The sequence below is a fragment of the Myiozetetes cayanensis genome, unplaced genomic scaffold (assembly GCF_022539395.1).
Source record: "Myiozetetes cayanensis isolate MyiCay16 unplaced genomic scaffold, myiCay2020 scf17, whole genome shotgun sequence".
Lineage (NCBI taxonomy): Eukaryota > Metazoa > Chordata > Aves > Passeriformes > Tyrannidae > Myiozetetes > Myiozetetes cayanensis.
Window position 1 is genome coordinate 9111677 of NW_026087378.1, and position 20678 is coordinate 9132354.

General features: G+C 43.7%; 1 protein-coding gene across 2 annotated transcripts in view; it reads right to left on the reverse strand.

The window, feature by feature from the left end:
* SGCD (sarcoglycan delta) overlaps positions 1–20678 on the reverse strand; it is a 314890-nt gene that overhangs the window by 107476 nt on the left and 186736 nt on the right. Inside the window, exon 4 of one of the 2 annotated variants that reach the window (XM_050312063.1) lies at positions 19485–19541. In XM_050312063.1, coding sequence (XP_050168020.1) covers positions 19485–19541 — 57 coding nt within the window. Of the gene's footprint in view, positions 1–19355; positions 19542–20678 lie in introns of both variants that reach the window. The other variant, XM_050312062.1, reaches the window with a different exon arrangement.

Genomic DNA, 20678 nt, shown 5'->3' on the forward strand with positions numbered 1-20678 from the left:
CTTGCTTCTCAGGGAGTCCAAAATCATCCACATACAAAGCTGTAGACTACGAGGATTACAGAGATCCAAATCTCTCATTCCCTAGCTTTAAACAGAAGTTTCTGAAGTTGATGCATTGGGAATCTTCACACTAACTAAATTCAAGACCTAACTTATGTGCTTGAATTAGGTGGTTAGAGACATTCTCCCCTGTGCCATTCAGTGCAGAAGCATAACTTAGATGCCCTGAATTATTTTCTGAAGGATCCTCATTCTCTCTCTTGGCTATTCAGAAGACATTAAGGAACTGCCCTCCTCCCTGCTATTAGACATGAAAAGAGATCGGTAACAGAAACAGTTCCTTCACACCCATCTTGGGAACACAGACAGGTCTGATGCCTTCTTGTGTCTCAATGTTGAGTGCTCATTTATTATGGCTGTACATCCTACACTGCCACTGCCCAAAGAAAGAACTGTCTGTCCCCACAAAGCCCACTCAGTCACAGTCCTTCATGTTATGTAGGGAATGTTTTCTCCCTGACTCTGTGGGGCAGACAGAATCAAAGGAGGACTAGTCATGGTTTTGATTCACTTCCACCATTTGCTTACTTGACCTTAGCACAAAATTGGGAAGAGTTTTTCCTCACACCTGCTAGATTACCTGCAGATCTTGTTTCCTGCTCAGATTCATTTGCCTCCTCTTCTGCAACACATAGTGAAGGCAGACCCCAGCCCAAAGACGAAATCCCTTCAGAGACAAACCAGATTTTTGTGTGAGGTTTATCACTGTCCTGTTCCCACATCTAGGCAACGTGGGAGTACGGAAACTGAGAAGCACAGATCTGCTGGGACTCAGAGGAGGTAGACAAAGAGGAGACACCAAAGAAATGATCATTCCCATTAACAAATGCAGCATGAGGCCCATATCTCATGGGACAATCAAAACTTTGCAGCATTCTTAATCAAAGCAGCCTGTGTTCACTCCCTGGTTGGCTCCCTGTTTTGAAGCTGAACTTCCCTTAAGTTCAAGGGCTCTGAAAGAGAAATCTAGTGCAGATCTTTCTCTTTTTATTTATGAACTACTACTCAGTAAGACTTAAATCTCACAAAGTGCTTAAGCTTGTGCAAAGTCTCTCTGAAGTGAATGGGAGTGTTCACTCGCCTGAAGTGCAGCCCTTTGGTGGAGCAGGGTGGCAGCTCACTCCCTGTCAGTGTTCTGAGTTCTGAGGCACAGAACAGGGTTACTGTCAAATATAGCAAGCCCTCTGCTCAATGGGATTTTTTTTCCCCAAGACTGTCACTTGCTGTTGGGTGTTACAGCAGTGCTGTCCATAGCTCTGCAGGCATAAGGATGCCACTGCTTGTCCCCAGTGAGGAAAATGGTGGGTGCTGGGAGGGTAACACAGATCATCTCTGAATTTATAAATATTGAGAAAAAGTTTTCCATTAGCACCCAATAACTGTTACTTGCTTGTAGCAAATACCACATTAGAACATCTTATTCTGCCCCTGTCAATAATTTGTCTGACCACAAATCCTGAGCTGTTTGCTGGGTTTGTGCTGCTCTCTAGGAGGATGATTGAGAGCTCTGTATAGACTGATCAAGCAACCCATTAATATTTCACAGCTGGGCTCGGACTGAGTGGCAGCAATTATTCCACAGATTACTTTTTCATTTGAAGTGCAGCTGGTCATCCATTACTGTCTCCATGGCTTTGAAGGTCCAATAATTCCAATTATTTTTATCAACAGGAGACAGGTAAACTGGCTCTATGGAAATCTTCCCCAACACGGGCACTGAGTAGGTGACTCAGCCCACCTCCATTACAAATCCACTCCTGAGAGCCAAGATGTTTGTGTACACTGGCAAACTCCCTGGTTTTCCAATCTAGAACACAGTATGTATTACTGCTGTAAAAGCCTGTAGCTTTGGCTTATGCCTAATGTTGGCAGTCACTAAGTTTTCCTTGTGTGCTCAATTACCTTAAACGGGGCTGGGCCATCAGCTGGTTTCCATTAATGAAGACACTGGCCAAAGGTGTAAGATTCAAAAATAAAGCCTTGCAGTGCCACAGGTTACCAACAGCCAAGCTCATCCCTGAAAGCCTTGAAGGGTTGTCTTCACTAATCAGCTGCCCACAAAACACAGTCCTGGTAGGATCACTGTGGTTGAGCCGCTGGAGAGCTGGATGTGGCTGAAGGGACACAACTGTCTCACCTCGAGAGCATCTGGCTTTCACCAGGCATCATAGTGGGAATTGTCTGCATTGCTCAGAGGGAGGCACTTTCAAGCCCTCTCACATTTCTTGCCAGTTTTCTCTTTGCATACACCCCCATAACAGGCAGCTCGAACCTGCGGCAGCCTGAGCACTGAGAATTGTAGGGACAGAAAGGGTTCACCATAAAATTGGCAATCGGATCTAGTCTGCAAGTAAGTGTTAATCTTGGAAACATTAGCTGGACTGAACCTGACTGCTGATGAGTTATTCTCCCTTGCTCGACTAGAAGGTCATAAACATCCCTGATATTAACAGCCTGGCAGAAGTCAAGGCTCCACACGGATGGACTGTTCTCTCCCCATTCCTCATCTGCTGAGAACTTTCTGCTCCACTTGCTCAGCAAGTGGGCACTTTGAATAATGTGGGAAAACGCCACTTATCTATTCACAGGGTTCCTCCGTCTCACTGCTGCAGTACTGCCAACTTTGCTTCAGGACAGAATTTTATTCTGCACCTATTTTTCTTAATCTGAAGGTCTGTTTAAGAGGTCTGCTCTACAAAATGATAGTTCTGGTGTTCACTGCTCTGCTCTAATAGCAGCTACATTTATTTCATTTCAGGGGGAGTGAGATTGCTTCTCTTTGACTCAGTGGGAGGGAAACTTGTGCGATTTTTTCATGCCATTGCTTGAGCATGTGCATTGCAGCAGCTTCTCTTACATCAGGACCAGGCCAATAGGATTAACAAAGTGAGGCTGTAGGGTTTTTCCTTTCCCCATTATTCAGATCAAGGTCTTTCTTCTCTCCAGTGCCACCCCCCAGCAAACTGACTGAGATGTGTGTGTGAAGTGCACGCTGCTGTCTGCGTTTCTTGGTGTTCCTCTACACACTACTCCTAACACAACCCTGTGCTCCACTGGAAACACGGAGGCAGTGAGACTTCAGAGGAACAGGAAGCCCAAAGGCAGATGTGGAGAGGTGCATTTGGGATATTCTCCTCCACAGACTGCATTGCAGCTACCGCCTCAAGCCTACACTGCTGACAATCCTCAAGACTGTTCATGCCTTGCCACAATGTGAGACTCTGCACACTCCTACGCAGCATCGTGTGGAGCGATGCCTCCCCAAAGCGTGGAGGCATCGACAATCAGCAAGTCCCAGCTTTCCACGAGCATTTATTGCATGTTTGTGAATGCTGAACTGGATTTCTCCTCTCAAGGAGCCACCTGCAAGGCTGAAGACCCCACTCTGCCCAGGGCCTATGCCAGTAACAGCCTCACCCAGAAGCCAGGCTTCCTTATGCAAGACACAGAGATTGTCCGTGTATGGTGCATTCATCTAAAATACTTGGAAAACACTATTAAAAGTGCCCTTATTTCAGCTCACTGAGTATGAAATACATGCATAATATTCAGGAAAGATACCAGAAGATAATTTTATTGCTATAATAGCCCATCTGACTGAGTCCCTGGAGGCACACTCCACAATCCAGCAAGCACAGGAGTACCCCAGTGGGTATGTCTACATTGCTTCTTTAGAAGAAGAGGAAAAAAGGAGTTCTGTGAGCAGCTGAGAGCAGAACTTATGGCCACACTTGCCTCCTGGCCACACAGGGGCCTCCCAGATGACGTGCAGAACCTCCTGCAGCAAGTCTTGCCATTCCAAACTGCCTCCCAGCAGCCTGAGCCACCTGGCCTGCTTGGATTCCTGTGGCCCCTCCGGGCTCCAGGTGATGCTTCCCAGGCATGGCCTCGGGCTGAGCTCCCAAGCTCACAGTCTGGAAGGGCAGCAGGCTTTGTGTCGGGAGTTGTAAATCCCCCCCTGTGTGCCCTGCTCTGTCTGGAGACCTGGGGCAATCAAATATTTAACCTACTGAATGAGAGAACTCCCTGCTAAGAGGAACAGCAATTAAAGACCTGCTGACTCATCAAAGGGGAAGTGGCACAGTGGGGAATAGAAACATTCGGAAGGGGCCAGACATCTGCAATGCGCTGGGCCAGGAATTCCCTTTAACAGCATCCCAAACAAGCTGGGAACAATATTTGCTCAAAATCCCCAGCGAGGAGCTGCATCATCAAGAGAGCAAAAAACAAAGGAAAAAAGGGCACTTTGAAATTTATGAAAAATGTGTCCTTTATTCTGCAATAAAAATGACGGAAGATGGCAGTGCTAAAGCCCTTGATGCCTGCAAGCTGACTGTACAGCCAAGGAGCAGTGTAGATATTTTGGAAAACACAGCTTTTTCTGCATGCCCACTTGCATGTGCATGGACATATGTTTTATTATGGGGCCAGTCCTGTTATTTCTGCTTGGTATCTCCTCCTGTGTGCGCTGCCTGTTGGCCCTGAACCAATGCCTTGCTGAAAGAAGGTGTGTGTGATCACAGGTACTGGATCTTCAGGGCACATCTGATTTTGCCTGAGCAGAAGGCAGTGTGTGCAATTGCTGAGTCTGTGTGCTGGTAACACCTAAGGAAAAGGATTAGAAGGCAAACCTCAATTCCAATAACTCATCCATGAGCCTAATGAAAGCCAATCCGGACCTGCAGACCTTAAGAGCCACATGAGCACGACTCCTGTGAGTATCCAGGTCCCATAAGGGCCAATACTATGTGAAGTGACTGGGAATCCTAAGTGCTTCACTGTCAGGAGACATCAAAAATCTACGAAATATAGAAATCCTTACAGCTGAAAAAGCTGAAGGGATATTTTATGACATAATTCCACACCCTTTCAGACAAGCACGTGGCATCACTTACTGGTCAGCAGCACAGAACTGGAGTCCAAGACTTTGTGATTACCAGACAGACTTGGCACCTTCATTGCTGCAAAACCACACTTAAAACCACAAGTCAGTACAGGACTGATGACTTACAACTCACCAGCTGTTCCTTTGGGAAAACACCCTTGATATCACCATATGGTTTACTTCCCCAAATGTCATAACGAGAGACAAATAAACCTTCTTTCTGCAATATCAGAGGTGCAATTTAAAAACCACCAGGGCAAGCCAAAGCTGCTGTTTCTCTACGCTCCAAAATGTTCCTCTGATTCCTTTTCCACAAACCTTGTTGGTGTCCTGCAAATATTCCCACAAAATTACCCACCTGTAGAGACAATATTCTATTGCTCCACTTGAAGGTCACTCAAGCAAATTCTGTGTTACCTCAGTTCAGGTGCTCAGTTTGGCTAACCTTAAAGCAAAGTGCCCTTTAAGTGCATATCACTTTGGCCCTAAAACACTTAATCATTAACAATTTAAAGCCAAAAGGAATTTAAGTGAGTTAGACATCCTGTAATAGGCCTTTTGACTAGGGCCATTAGGAACATTTTGGTTCAGTTCAGACATAATTTATCATCCTGAGAGGAATTTACCTGAAAGGCAGGCAGCGCTTTCTGCTCTTGGAGCTATTCTCTTTAAAAAAAAAAAAAAAAGAAAAAAGAAAAAAATCCATTCAGCTTTTCTGATTTCCTAAATACCTTAAGGTTATGAATACCAGATAGCTTCCAGCTAGGCACTTACTGTGTTTGTAATAGCCAAAACCTATCCAAAATCTCCTGAGGCTAAATACAGGAGAGAGAAAAAAAGTAATAATTTTATATTCCAATTCCCTGGTAGGAGAAACCTGTTGAAAGAAGGTTAAAGCAGTCAGTCTCCTTACCACTGCTTACCTCCCCAGTTAATTATCACAGCCTGGCCAGTTCCTGAGCCAACACACAGCTTTGCTGATCAGGGCACCCACAAAAGCAGCAGAGCTGCCCCAGGACCTCTGCAGCAGCATCCCCCAACACCAGTGTACTTCTGGATAGCAACAGTAAATTAAGAAAAGGGCACAGCTTAGCTATTAAATAGCAACAGGGCCATAAAATGAGACATTTCAGCAACTATACGTGATTTTTAGGCTGGTGTCAACTTACAGTGATGCTCCAGTTATTCTGTGGAATAGAAAGTCTGACAGCCTCTATAAGCATGGCTCATTTTTATATGGGAAACATATAAAAATGCTGATGCGTTATTCTGTTGTATATAAACATGAAAAATAGCAGAGGTAAGCCAGAAAAGGTTTAAGTCCTTCAGAATTTAATAGAAAAAATATCCAGCCATCTTTCTGAGTGATTACAGAAATTTACATCCCTATCACAGAACTGTGAAAGATAACAGAAAACTGCTGGGATGGACATGTTCTCTGCTTAATTTAGTACATTTTGAATGTCATTTCTACCAAACTGTAGTGATTTCATTACTCTTAAGTTTTAAAGATTTTTTTTTCTATACAGACAAGACCAGAAAGGGTATGAAACACCTGAAATACATCTCAAAACACCAGAATATAAGAATACCATATTCTCATCTTACACTGCTAATACTGACATGTGTTATCCTCTCTATCCTCCCCATAATTTGAAAACATCCATGCCAACACATTTCTTTATGGCATGGACCATCCTGACACTTCAACTGCAGAAATTTGGGTACAGCTGGGCTGGCAGGTGTCAGCACAGAAAAAAGATTGTATTGAACAGAAAAGTTCATTCCTTTGATTATAACAAGACGATGCTGGATGCCTGACTTGGCATGGTTTTTATTGGAACTAAGGTCAAGAAAAAGGGGAACTTATTAAAAATAAATACATCAGATTGCTTATTGTTTTTACTAGCAAATATGGGTGGGTGATGAGGCAAGAAATACGTACACTCTGACACTACCTTCAACTGCAAATTTTTTAAAAAATGTGATTTTTCTCATTAAAACTCAATGGAGACACCTCTGATTGGACTCCTTATCCATAGGAAAAAAAGGAGGTGCAGAAAAACAGCGATGGAGCAAGTCCACAGTAAGGAAGACCACATCACATCCATTGAAGTCATCTGTCCCTCATCCCCATGACACAGACACAGTGACTGGTTACTGCCATGTGACTGCAGCCAGAAAGTGTGGGCAACTGCTCTGCTTCCACTCTCCATCATTTTAAAGGATTTTCACAGGAAGCTGGCAGCTTTGCTAACTGATTAGTGTATATTACTAAGACAATTTGCAGGGATTCTATAAGCCAGAAGGAGCCATGCTGGGAGATCTGCTTTCTGCCCTAAATATAGCAGCATAAGAAATGAAATGCAAGTGCCAGATTTCAGTGGGATTTCCCAGGGTGAAATGCATTGCACACACGGCTCATTAGAGACCTTTAAAACAGAAACAAGAACTACAGATTGCACCAGAGTATTCCCTTCCCAGTGCTGTTACTGAAAACATTTTGGATGAATGGTGGTCATTTCCCCACCATGGATCTCATCATCTCTGTACACTTGTTCTCAGTGAGCATTTCAGCCAGCTCCTCCAGTATGAGCATCACTGATAATTGTGACTGAGCAGCGAGTTCACCCATTTAACTTCACATTTCTTATTGGATGGATTAATTTTAAGAACAGGAAAACATGCATTGAGGAAAAGGAAGGAAAGAAATGAGTACAACAGATCAGTTTACTTCCATTTATTGGGGTATAATTATCTACCATTTCCAGGTTCCTGTGCCATGTTTCCAAAGCTGGAAGCCTGCTTCAGCAAGACTTCAGAGCACAGATTTGTTGTTGTTTCCAGCTATTTCTGTCCACAGAGCTCTCCTGGGTCCTTGAATGTGTTTTGTACTGCATAAATCCTCACAGCATCTATGTATTTGTTTTAAACTGACAAACTTAAATAGGTGAGTGAAATCCATTTAACGTGTCACCCTGCGGATTATTACCAATCCAAAGCAAGAGTCTCTTCTGTTGCTTATGAAGGGGAAAAAAAATCCAAAAAAAGCTCCAAACCAGGACAGATTGCCCAGACAGTGTCTGTATCTCAGAGTTTACAGCCCTGTCCTTTTCAGCCTGCCTTCTGGAGCTGTGCCCTGCCAACCTCTTTTCTCCTTTAAACCTGTGTAATCCCGAAGCGATGCCACACATTTACATCCCTGCAAGAGGAGAACTGAGTCGTGAATCAAACGACTGGCTATGCCATATCTATTCAGCTCTACAGGTAAAAATGGAATTAACTACCTTCCCAGCCTCAGGCTTTGACCCCACCTGCAGCACAGACTTCTGCCCTCAAGTGGGAAGCCATTCCCTGGTGCAGACTGCTCCTGCAGGGAAGTCTCTTAATGCCATTTTGGTGAGTTCAAATTTGTTATGAGTTACAGTGAGCTGCTCTGGCTGGTATCTGGGAGGATGGGAAATGACTGTGGTGGTTGGAGCTCCTGTGGGAAGGGAGCAGAGGATACCCCAGCTCCTGTTGCCTTGCAGGACTCCCAAAATTGGAAGAACAATAGGGTCTTTAGTGGCCTCAGCCTCCTTACACATGGAATTGTTATTTTAACCCTGAATATGTAAACGTTCCTCATTCTCAGCTCAATATAAAAAGGGCTCACAAGGCAAACTGTTCTGCAGAAAAGCTTCCTAATGGAAGAAAGGTGTAACAGCAGCAAATGCAGCTCCACTGGGAAGAAGGAAAAAATTACATCAGCCTTCTAACATACAGGGTTCCTCTTGGGCCACATACAAAACTGAATCCTGTATCATACTAACAAATATCCTTGGTCAATAGGTCTTGAAATGCAATGTCAAATAAAGAAGAATTTTGGCTTTTAATCTACATCAGCCAGTGAACTGAGTCGTTCTCCCTTCTAGACAAAGCAGTTTTCTGTAAAACCACAGCAGAACTGCTGGGATCCATCTGATCTTCCCATAACCCAACCATCAGCTGCTCAGGCTGAAGTTCCTCCCCTTCACAAAGCTCAAGGCTTTGCTGCAAACCTTCCACCAGTCTGTGTTGATGATATCACCCTGTAAATAAGTGCTTGATGCAGAAGTGGTGTGTGTGTACAAATATGTGATTAGCAGGAATTCCCCTACCAGTATACAGAGAAGATACAGACTATAAAAGGCATTTGCTCTTCTAGTTTCCTAGAAAAAAATTCCTTAATGTCTTGTTTTGAAAGATTAAATATTTGTTGTCAGAAACAATACCACCCTACTAAATAATCTGAATCAAAATCAGCACCTACACATGTCTATATGACTTGCACCTACACGAAGTACAAGTACTTCAGGACTCTGAATAAAGAATTAAAGCAATTTTTTTTTTGTTCTTTCCTAAAATGAAGAGGTGCACTTTCCCAAGAACGTTTGCTTGCTAAGAATTAAGAGAGGCAGGTCACAAATGTTGTCATGTGTTTACTGGTAGCTGCAACTTCAAAAAATATGACAAATCTACTGCTGACGAGCAATGAAGTTTCCATTTCTGACAATTCACCAGTAGCCCTTTCAGAGGTCACTCTCAAATATTTCAGTCCATCTAGAGATTTTATGTGTTTCAGAGTACATTAAAGAGAACCTTCAGGATAATAAAGAGCAGAAATCAGATGCACATTCCTGCTAACTTGTGTGATACAAGGCGGTTACAAACAAGGCAAGAACACAGGAGAGCAGAACGTTCTCGTGTTTTTCAACATTGGTATCTTCAGTGAGAAGAATGAACAGAAGAAAATGGCCATGTCTGCTGCTACAAATACACACTTTTATTTTTGTCATGCCTGTTTTCAGATCTGTAATGCAAGGAGGGGTTTTAACAGACCCGAAGGGCGCAAGCAGGAAGACGTCACTGCACAGAAATGCTGATGGTCGTCATTAGGCACAATGTGTAACTGAGGTGCCACACACTGGAGTTGGAGGTGGTGTCTTTATCCTGAGGTGCCACACTCCTCCCCATGTCACCCCAGACCCCTCCAGCATCTCTCCCCTCTGCGCCAGCCGGGCACCTCGGTCAGAGGAGCAGGGCTGGCTCCAAACACCTGTGCCAGGGCTGGGTGGTTTATAAAACATCCCCCCTGCTGTAGGGACACATGCCACGCACTGGGACTACTGGGAACGGTTCTGGCATGAAATATACACTTTTTGCAGCAACAAAGACTGTTGCCTTGAAGCCTGGACAGGTGGAGGTGCAGGGAGATGTCTGAGATGTTCCCAGCCCCAGAGGCTGCGCTGCTGCTCAGCCCCAAACACCTCCAGCTGGCAAAGCCCCTTTCCTGCATGTCACAGAACACACTAAGCCAAAGGTTTACCCAATAATAAGCAAAATACCACTGGAGGTCAAAAAGAACTGTACAAAACCAGAAACTTGTGATGGAAATGAAACCATCAGGAGGACTTAGGTACCTGCACCCCTGCATCCATCTGTGAGGGACACTGTCACACAGCACAGCAGCTCAGGAGCATGGGCTGTGCCCCTGGACTTCTCACAAACACACCACAAACCAGTAATTAAACTTTAATTTTAGCTGGTTAACCCACACTGAAAAATCATTTGTGAGGACCCTCAGTCACCTTAACTGCATAAGGATAAAATAATTTTCAGGGACCCTCTGTGTGGGAGTAAACTTCTCAGGTTTGGCTTTTTTTTTTTTTTTTCCTTTTCCTGTGGTGGGGTAGAAACTCTAAAGACTTCAATTAGAAGCAATTACTGGAGATGTAGAGGCTTCTCTGAGGTTAAGCTGCCCTTCATTTTCCCAAGAGAAGCCTTTAATTAAATGCAAATAATCACAAATTTCATATAGCAGATTGCCATAATTTCTCAGTTAGTTACTGGATCTCATTTAGAAAGGAAAGAGGCGGGCAGTAGTGCCGGGCGGATGCGAAGTAATGAGAACTCAAGAGGTCAAGGCTGAATTACCTGCGTAAATCTATTCCTCTTCTCTAACTCTGTCTGCAACCACATCATTTTAGTGTTAACAGGTTGTCCTTCATGCAAGTGCACTGGAGTGTAATCCCATAGAAACTCAGGCCTCAACACAAATAATTACCTCAGTTCATCTTGCTGTTGACCACGGCGGCGGAGGCAGGATGGGTAATGGGGAAGGTGCAATTGAAGTGGAAATGACCAGAACTAAAACTCAGGCTACGATGAATTCAAATGATATATTCAAGTTCATCTCCACTGCAGAGCTCTGGAAGAACAGGCACAGGAAATGGCAGCACGTATTTTCAATACATCTATCAAATCAGGCATGGTAGTGGATGAGTGGAGAAGGGATAATACAGTGTCTGCAGGAGGGGAAAGACAGACTCTGCACACCCTCAAAACCCTCAGTCATCACAGCAGGTTCTGACAGTTGCAGAAGGTAAATCAAGTAAATGCACAAGTGTGGGGAGAATAGGGCACTTCTCCCTTTTTGTTCAGCCAAACACGAGCTCATCCCAGCAAACAGGCAGCACTGGGGCTTCACCCAAAGCAGATGAAGGTTTCTGCTGCTCAGCACTTCACACTTTCTTCAGTAATTTACAGTTTAAGAGAGAGCCACCTCCTTCCCCTTTCCATGGATCGTGCTACAATGCAGGGTGCAAACAGCAGAGATTTGGGACCAAATGGCAGGAAACATTTTCTGAAAAGCTGATGGCTTTGCAGTTCCAGGACAAGTGGAAGGAGGCATGGAGGCTACTCCAAACAGCACCTCAGCCTGAAGGCAACCACGCAGAAGAGGTGCTTCAGAAGAATTATATTTTTGCTACAGCAGTGGCTGCTGGGTTTTGAAAGCCTAGAAGGTCATTGCTCTCTGCTGTGCAGAGAGTTCAAGAGGGATGTTGGGAAGCTTAGAAGGAAAAAAGGAGCTCAAGGAACAAGAGAAGCAGCAGTGGAAAACTTACTCTATGGCTCAGCATGGCATGTCATTTCTGTGTGGATTCCCAAATTAAATCATTTCTCCTACTGTATGGTGAGAATATGGGGAGGGATCAGTTTGTAAGATGTTCAGAGGAATCACTGATTATCGACATTTTAGAAGCAAGCTTGTTTTTGTTCTTTCGCACATTTATAATAATACCTTTTACATGTTCTCTAAGAGACAAATCTATCTCTGCTTCAGAACTGCTAGTCTGAAGATCTTTTGTTGGCACTGAGATGAATGTTAATATGAAATATCTTATTTCTTAAGATAGAGAGAAGCTGAGAACAATCCCCTCTGGAGGGAGGTGACAGGAGGCAGGATCTGGGATCAAGAGTTTATGACTCACCCCCTGCACAGCCCACCCATGCCCTCATTGCTGTTCCCTATTGCACTGTGAGCAGCATTAACCCCTCCTGGGCTGTTAACACTTCCCATTGTTCCCCCCACATCACAGGATATTTATAATATCTCTCACTTCTGGTGAGCAGTAAGCACAGAGCTTATGCAGCAGCTTCTTTCACGGTAGAGATACTGATAAATAAGACTGTTTTGTTCTGCCTCTGAAAAATGAAGAAACTAAGTATGTTTGAGATATTCCTTTCTCCTGGATGCATAATTCTGTTCAGATGGCTATGAACAATGGCAGAAAGACCTGAGAGCTGAGAGCTGGAAGCCTGTCCATTGAGATGAAAGCACAATCACGTAAGCCTCAGTTCTACATGAAACCCAGCCCAAAATATTTGAGGGGAAAGGGCCATCTGCCATCATAACACTGTACAACACAGACTGCTTTGTGCCATTGTCAAAATAAAACCCCAAGAACTACCTAAGTGATTGCAGTGCAGCATGTGCAGCTCAATTTAGTGGTACTAGTAGAAGACTTACTATTTCTTTGGTTTTTTTTGCTCCCACGGCATAATCTGTCAGTGTATCCAGTGCCATGGCAGGCCTCTGAAAAACTCAATGGTTCAGCAGAGAGTAGAGACAATGAGGTAAAAATATGGGGAGCTTTCATCACTTTTTGTTAACAAGGAAGAAGAAAGTTTATGTGCTTGTGCTGGCTGAGACAATGTGGTTATTAGGATAATAAAAATGAAATATTATCAGAGACTGAGGTTTCAAAGGTGTAGCACTAGAAGAAACTGATGCACTATAACTCAACAAGTCACCAGTACCAAGTGATTCACACAATGGGGGATGCAGCAATGCAGGGGTCAAACTTTTAATACCTTCACACAATAACCTATTTAAACTGATTATATGATTCTAAACTCCAAACGAGTGAAGGCAAAACCAGTACTATATGTAGCTTTAAAAAAAGATAAGTAATCCCAGTTGCTTTTCATGCAGAAACAAAAACCCTCCAGTAATGAAATTCGGATCTCTAAAAAAGAGTAAAAGAAAAGCTTAGTATTTTTTCCCTCAATCTAGAGGAAAGAAATTAAAAGTTACTGTAAAAAACCCTGCAACTAAAAAGCATTACACTGAAGAGTTTGATCCACTGATGTCAGGGCCAAGATCCCTGCTAAATTCCAGTCAGTAAGGACTTCACCCGTAGGAACTTCCTCACTTAATAGTACAATCACTCATAGTATTGCTGGTGTTGTCAGACCACTACAAGATTAACATCTTTATATCAGAAGATGCAGTCCATGTGAATGAGGAAAGAAGGGAAATACACAAAGCTCTTGGGTCATGCAGGCAGTCTCAGAACAATTACTTGTTTTATAGAAAGAGCAATGTGAATTAGGATGGGAAAGTGCACAATTTTGTATGTGTGTGTGTGAGAGAGAGGGGAAGAGTGAGAGAGAGAAAAAGAACTTAATTCTTAATAAGGATATAGTAATATTAATTCTAACTCAAACCAGTTTTAGCTGACTGATTACAGTTGCTCTGCAAAGCAGAAGCTGAAAAGCCAGTAAGATTTCTTTCCCATGTTGACCTTACCATTGCACCTAAAGAGACCCCAGAGAAATCATGTAAAGGGAATATAAACAGCACAGCTATTTTCTTCTGAGGCAATCTCTAATTTAAAAAAAAATTAAATTAGAAGAAAGTCTACTCCTTTAAATCATTAATAGAAGAATCCTGCCTGTTAGGGCAATGAGCTTTCCTAACTCTAATCCATCTTTACTGCTGTGTTATTACCCCACTGTTTTCCTGTAATTGAAATGTGGCAGGTAGTTTACACACAAGAGGGAGTAATTGTATTGGAAATAACTGTTCATAACCAAATTTTAAAAGCTCATTTTTCACATCAACTTTTAATAAAGAATGCAAGATAATAATGATATTTAGCATTTGTGCCACCTACAGCAGCATTTTGTCTCTCTAAATTGCCAACATTTCATTCAACGATGCTAAAACAGACCCCTTCAGCTATGAACACAGCCTGAGGCAAAAAAGGAAAAATCTGAACAATTGCAGTCATTTGTTCCTGTTCAATTAAAATAATAAAATATGGCTCAGCCTCATGGTAAACTGTGTAAACCTTCAAAAAAACCTCATGTGGTTATGGAAGGAGAACACAATGCTGTGGTTTGGGACTCTCCAGCCTCAGCCTGACTGGGCCAGGGGGAAAAAATTCCCCTCTCTGCACCCAAAGGAAAGTGGAATGGGGTGGGGGGGGTGTCACTGCCTGCCCATTTCCACTCTGCATTTCCTTGAACACACACACACACACACAGATGGCACAAGCAGTCGGCACAGACTTGCACAGACCTGGAAGCAGCACATAGAGTTATAGCATCATTTAGGTCAGTAAAGCCCTCTAAGATCATTGAGTCCAACTGTTACCCCAGCACTGCCAAGTCCACCCTGTCCATAAGTGCCACATTTACATGCCTTATAAATGCTCCCAGGCATGGTGCTCTCCCAGTCTGGAGGAGTATGTTAAGTTTGGTTCACGAAGGGACTCCTTGAATACCAAGTCGCAGAATATTTTCATTATGAAAACTAACCTGAAGCCTTCACTTTATATGATCCTTAGGAGACAGTTCTCCAGGAATTTCAAGCCTTGCAGGCTGATTAGGGGGAAATTTTATTTTTCCACTTATTACAGTTTACAGTCTAGTAGAACCTGCCACTATATAGGGCTACAGGATGCCATATGCAAACAGCTTCTGTCCCAAAACAATACAATCCAAAACGCACTAACAGGAGCTATCGGATAGAAACAGCAGCGAAGGGCAAAGGAAAAGCAAAGGGTCTGAGGTGGTTTGATCAGTAGACAAGTAGGTGGGTGTTTGACATTTAAATACAGCCACAACAGGACACAGTTCTCATCCCTCCTGTTTAGAGCTCTGCCTGCTGCCTAACAAACTATAAAGGAGTACTAATGGATAGTGCTTCAGACTCCTAACACCATTTAAAATACCAAGCATCGTGTGCTACCCTTGTGGAAACAGGTCAATGCACTGTCATTGCCCATTATCTGAGCTTTCTAGCCTTGTACTGCTTAAAATAAGGATATTGGTTTGCTGTGTTTGTGTAAGCACATCTTTTCTTGTGATATTCAGAAGCTAATACAAGAGGAAGCTTTCAAAAAATGTTTTAAGCTCACAAGTAATAGCTGAGACAGAGATCCCCAGCACATCATCGGTGGGCAGCATAAAATATGCATGTGCTAATATGCACAGTCATGGGCAATCCTGCTGCTAAAGAGCTACATCACGATAAAGAGGAAGGGTTTTAAGAGCTCTGGTTCAAGCCTTAAAAGTATGTTGGCACATAAGACCCCTTGCAGGGGCTGTGCCCACCTCAGCTGAGCTCTGTGGAGCTCAAGGTTGACCCCACCACAGGTGGAGGTTGACAGAGCTGGAGGCTGAGCCCTCCACCACACCACTGAGACAGCAGGACACAGCCACAGCCTTCAGATTTAGTGCCTCAGTCCCACACACAGCCCACAGGCATTAACATGTTCTCCCCAACCCCAAAACATGCAAACCATGCAGTACTACCAGGCTTGTCAAAGACTCTGTACCAATATATCATCATAAAGTTGAGTGCTGGATGGTGGTTTCTACCTCAATTAGGTTAGGCCACCTTTGAGGTACATTTAGGTTTCAACCCAAATTGGTGGCTTTAACCCAGATTCATTCTGCGGTTTGGCTTAAAAATCCAAGCAAGGTTCAGAGGCAGCAGCATTCCCAGAGCTTCCCACAGTCCCAGAGCAGCATAGCCAAGATGTAAATGAACAGGGTAAATGGAACTGTGTCTGGGAACCAGCTGTAGGACAGGCAGATGACATTTGAGGTCCCATCTAGGCCTGTCTTTCATATGGCCTGAGCCTGATAAAGGCATTTAAAACTTGAGTATCAAATACTACAGTAGAAATGAATGATGGTGCCAGAGGACAAAGTGGAGAGTGACCAGCTGTCCCCATGCAAGGGTGACACTGCCTTGACAGCCCCGTGTAAAAGGCAACAGCCACACATAAATTTGTTTAAGCCTTAAACGTTCAGATAAAAGCAAAACCTAGAACAAATAGTGATGTCTTGCTCGTTAAAAGCCACTGATTGGAAGCTTATAGCTTGATTTCACAGGAGTTGTCTCCTGAACCACAAGCCAGCAGTGCATGTGTAGAAGAGAGAAAGGGAGGTCAGGGCTGGACCGGGAAGTGGAGTGGATGGATACTGCTACAACATGAACGAGAAGGTTTGTTTTTTTTCCTGAGATTGTCTTGCTTCATCTCCTCCCCCCTTCCCTACTCCCCACTATCACCATTTAAAACACCCCCGAGTTTTCTTGAGCAGGTTTGCTGTGCTCATTAAAACACTGTGAGCACTTATTGGCCATAATGAGCATTATTAAATTCTAGTAAGTGCCAGGACTGTTCTGTGGAGTTGAACAGACTCAGATTCTGGAAGGAGAGGTGGGAGGATACTGGAAACACTGCATTTTCCAGAAGAATAGAAACACAAATTTTCCCCTTCTTTTTGCTCTGCAAGCACTGGAGTAACTCAGACCTATTAAGCAGCAGCTATTGCTTACTGACTACTCAGATCATTTCCCTGTCCCAGAAGGACTCTCAGCTCCTCTTATCAGAACAGGAACAAATTAAAGATTTTTCCATATTTGCATCTGCTCATTTGATAATTCTGCTACATTTGTTACTTAGAGATAAAAGTCTGCCTCTAAAAATTCACTTAGCAAAGTGGTTTTCTCAGCCTCAGGGAATGGTGCGGGACGGATTGCAGAGCAGGATCCAAAGCAGCTGGCGAAGCTGCAGGAGCAGCAGGAGATCAGGAGATGAATGGGTGCATACTGGGGCAAGGATCACATTTTACATGCCCAGTTCTTGTATTTATTTCCAATTGGCTGTGTCAGAGACATGCACCCTGACTAGTGTGGCCTTGCCTACAGCCATAAAGCTGTTCCCACTGCAGGACTCAGCATGACTGTCTGTGTTTTATCACCAAATGCCATCACCTACCAACATCAGTAGACAGGAATTAACTAAAACCATATACAAATATCCTTTACCCTGGAATAATCCCCAGTAATCAGAGGACAAGTAAGAAAACAGAATCAGACAAGAAATTGAAGATCAGTGCATTCCCTCAAAAGCCAGTATAAATCCTAGTGGGGTGGAGAGAGCTGCTGGAAGTGGGAGATCTCTGTACACGTCCCTGGGAGATGGCACCTCAGCACATGGCCTGCAAAATGCAACACATCACGAGAGGGCAGTGAGGGAGAACACAGCAGCCAAGTTCACCTGACTTCCCAAGCAACCTGTACAGAGTTGACTGACCACCAACAAATAGCAAAAAAGCACAGGACTGACATACTGAAGTTACATTAGTACAAAGAGATAAAGTTGTATTCCTGAAAAGTCATAACTTGAAATTCTGTTATTTTGTTCTTGGGTTGATACCCACACCACTCCTGTATGATAGGCATATGACCAACTCTTCCATCACCTCAGAAACACCTATTTGTCAAATACATGAATCTAAAGACCACAGTTCAGCATGAAATGGCTATCAAAATCAATTACACAAGATTAAATAACTGGTTTGGTTAAGTATTAATTGCTCCAGTTTGGTCACTCTTTGCCCACTCACAGGAGCTTTTTGTGTATTACTGCTTTATAATTGCTTGCTCCCTAAGTACACATGCTTTGCAATTTTCTGCACACCTTGACAGCTTCCTGGTTACAGAAAATAAGTGCTACATGTTCCCCTGACACAGCATTTTATTTGCTGGATACAGTAAACCAGAGATTGTTTATTCAACTTCTCATGGCCCATTAATGACATAATGTTGGACACAGCTGCTCAGGACTGCACAAGACCAAGGCAGAGAAGGAAATGCTGTGAGATTCCAAACATGCTGCTCGTACCAGAGCCTGACTGGGAAGGTCCTTGGAAGTTGTCTGGGGGAATTCAGCCTTAGAGCTCTTGCATGAATTAAATCCAGGATTAAAGCTGAAAGTTTAGTTTCTCCTGAAGACTCAAATGATCTTAAAATATCCCCATCCAGACAAGGTGGCAATGACTGCTTTGAAGAAGGGACCAATCATTTCATTTTCACACTCCTTGGCCAAAATCATCTGAAAAACTAAGGCTAGTCATATATGAAGGTTCACAAGCCCTGGAAGTGGGATGTGCCTGGTTCATCATGTCCTGACTTTTAGTATGTGTGAGCAGGAGAGGTAAAGCTCACTCCGTAAGAAGACAATTCAAGGTCAAGGCACCTCTTGAGATCTCAAAAGGAGTTTGAACAGACTTTAAGTGATGATCAGAGTGCTTTGGGCCCGGAAGGCAACATCTGCCCCACTGCAATCTACCTCCCAGTACAGTTGCCCAAGATTTTACTAGGAACTTCTGGAAGGCTAACCCTGGCCAAGGAGCAGGAGGTAGCAAGGGAGAGCTGCTGGCAGGACTGATGTGCACCGAGCACAGCAAGACAAGGACAAGGACATGCTCCACCTAAGTACCACACCTAGGGAGCTACTCTGTGAATTTTATTTTTCTCCATGAAGCTTCCAGAAGCACATCATTACGAAACAGCATGAATTTCCCCTCCCCAAAAAGCAAATCCAGTTTCTCGCCTTCCCAGTCATGGAGAAAAGCAGGAAAAGTCCAAGAGAAAGGCTCAAACCCATCCTGGTTTCCACATCCCAGTTCAAAACAACCAATTTCAATATTTTGAAAACATTTTAGAATTGAAATTTAGCGCAGGGTTGGTGTACTGTTTACATATATACAGGTATATACACATATATAGCAAGTAAGAGGAATGTGACATTCAATGCTAAACTGATTCCTCAGCTTGGCAATACCACAGACATCTCCAGCAGAAAGAGAGGATCACTGGGTAAATTTGCTCTTCGCTGTAATTAAGGATTATCCATGGCTACTAAACATCCCATTATGGAAGCTGTGTCTGAAGTCATGCTCAGAGAAAAGACCATCACCCCCCCTCATCGTCCCCAGACCTTTCAGGGTAACCCCTACTTACAATTGTGAAGTTCATAACCTTCAGAATCCAGATGGTCATAGCAAGGTTCACCAGGATTAAAATCATTAGGAGCAGCACAAAGAAATAGAGGCATCTCTTCCTCCAGCCATAAATCCCCACTTTGTATACCTGGGGTCCTTCCGAGGTCTGCATGGTGCTCCGGTGCGCGTACTGTTCCTGAGGCATCTGAAACGATCACAGAGAAATCACCACGTGTATTCAGTGGCAAGAGAAAGCTGATGATAAAAACTGCTTGTCTCTGTGCCTCTTAGAGGGCTTTGTTTTTTCTTTCTCAGAGTTTAACAGCTTGGCAGCAGCTCTTTGGATACCTTGGCTCTGCGTTATTTTTTCCTTCTGCTTGCTGCATGCAGAAACATAACAAAAGAGAATTTTATGTGTTAAATGTGTATATCTATATTTATAAATACACATAAGCACGCTGTCTAAAGGTATCCTACAGAAATCACTCTGGAGTGACTCTGTTCACTGCCCCAGGTTTTGCAAGGCAGGCACTCCAGGGCCTCTAAGGATCCTGAGGGGAAAATTTTGCATGCGTTTTGTAAAAGCAGTTGAGTTCAGCAGTTTGTTTGGAAGATGCAATATGACTTCTCAGAGGTTTAATTTAAAAAAAAAAAAAAATCATCTCAAGCAAAATCATTCCTTCCAACCAAAGAAAAAAGGCAAAGGGGAAATGTCTGCCTTTCCCCTTCCCACCCCCTAACTTTGCCTACACAGGTTAACATAAAGCACAAGTTCCTCCAGTTGCCACATCCCTAACAAATTATCCCCAAGTATCTATGCTGGTTTAACAAGGATTGTTTAACATATCCTGAGAGGGTGAGCCTGCTTAGACAAGATCAGAGACCAGAACCATGGAAAGAGGGAAAAGCTGGTGCTGAGGAAAGCAGTGTGGCAGCATCCCCAGGAAGAACTGCTTTACAGCTCCCCATGGTGAACACCACCACCCCCTCCTACAGCCTGGTACCTGGCTGGCTCCAGCCACTCAGGGATCTGGCTGCCCTCACCAAGGATGCAAAGAAATGAATGCTTTTAAAGGGCATCACAACCAGCTGGGACAGGGGTCCAGATCACAGCCACCTCCCAGTGGCTCTGTGCCACCGGCTGTGTGTGCACGGGTGGGGATCGTGGAGGTATTTGATGCCACTTGAATGGAAGTATTCACGTTCTCACCCTTCACATTCAGGTTCTGCAAAGCCACTTTCACAGCCTTCCCCAGGGATTGGTTTCTTACGTTTTCAGACTTTTTTTTTCGATGCACAAGCTGAGGATATAATCTCTAGTAACACACAGTTTGCTGAATTT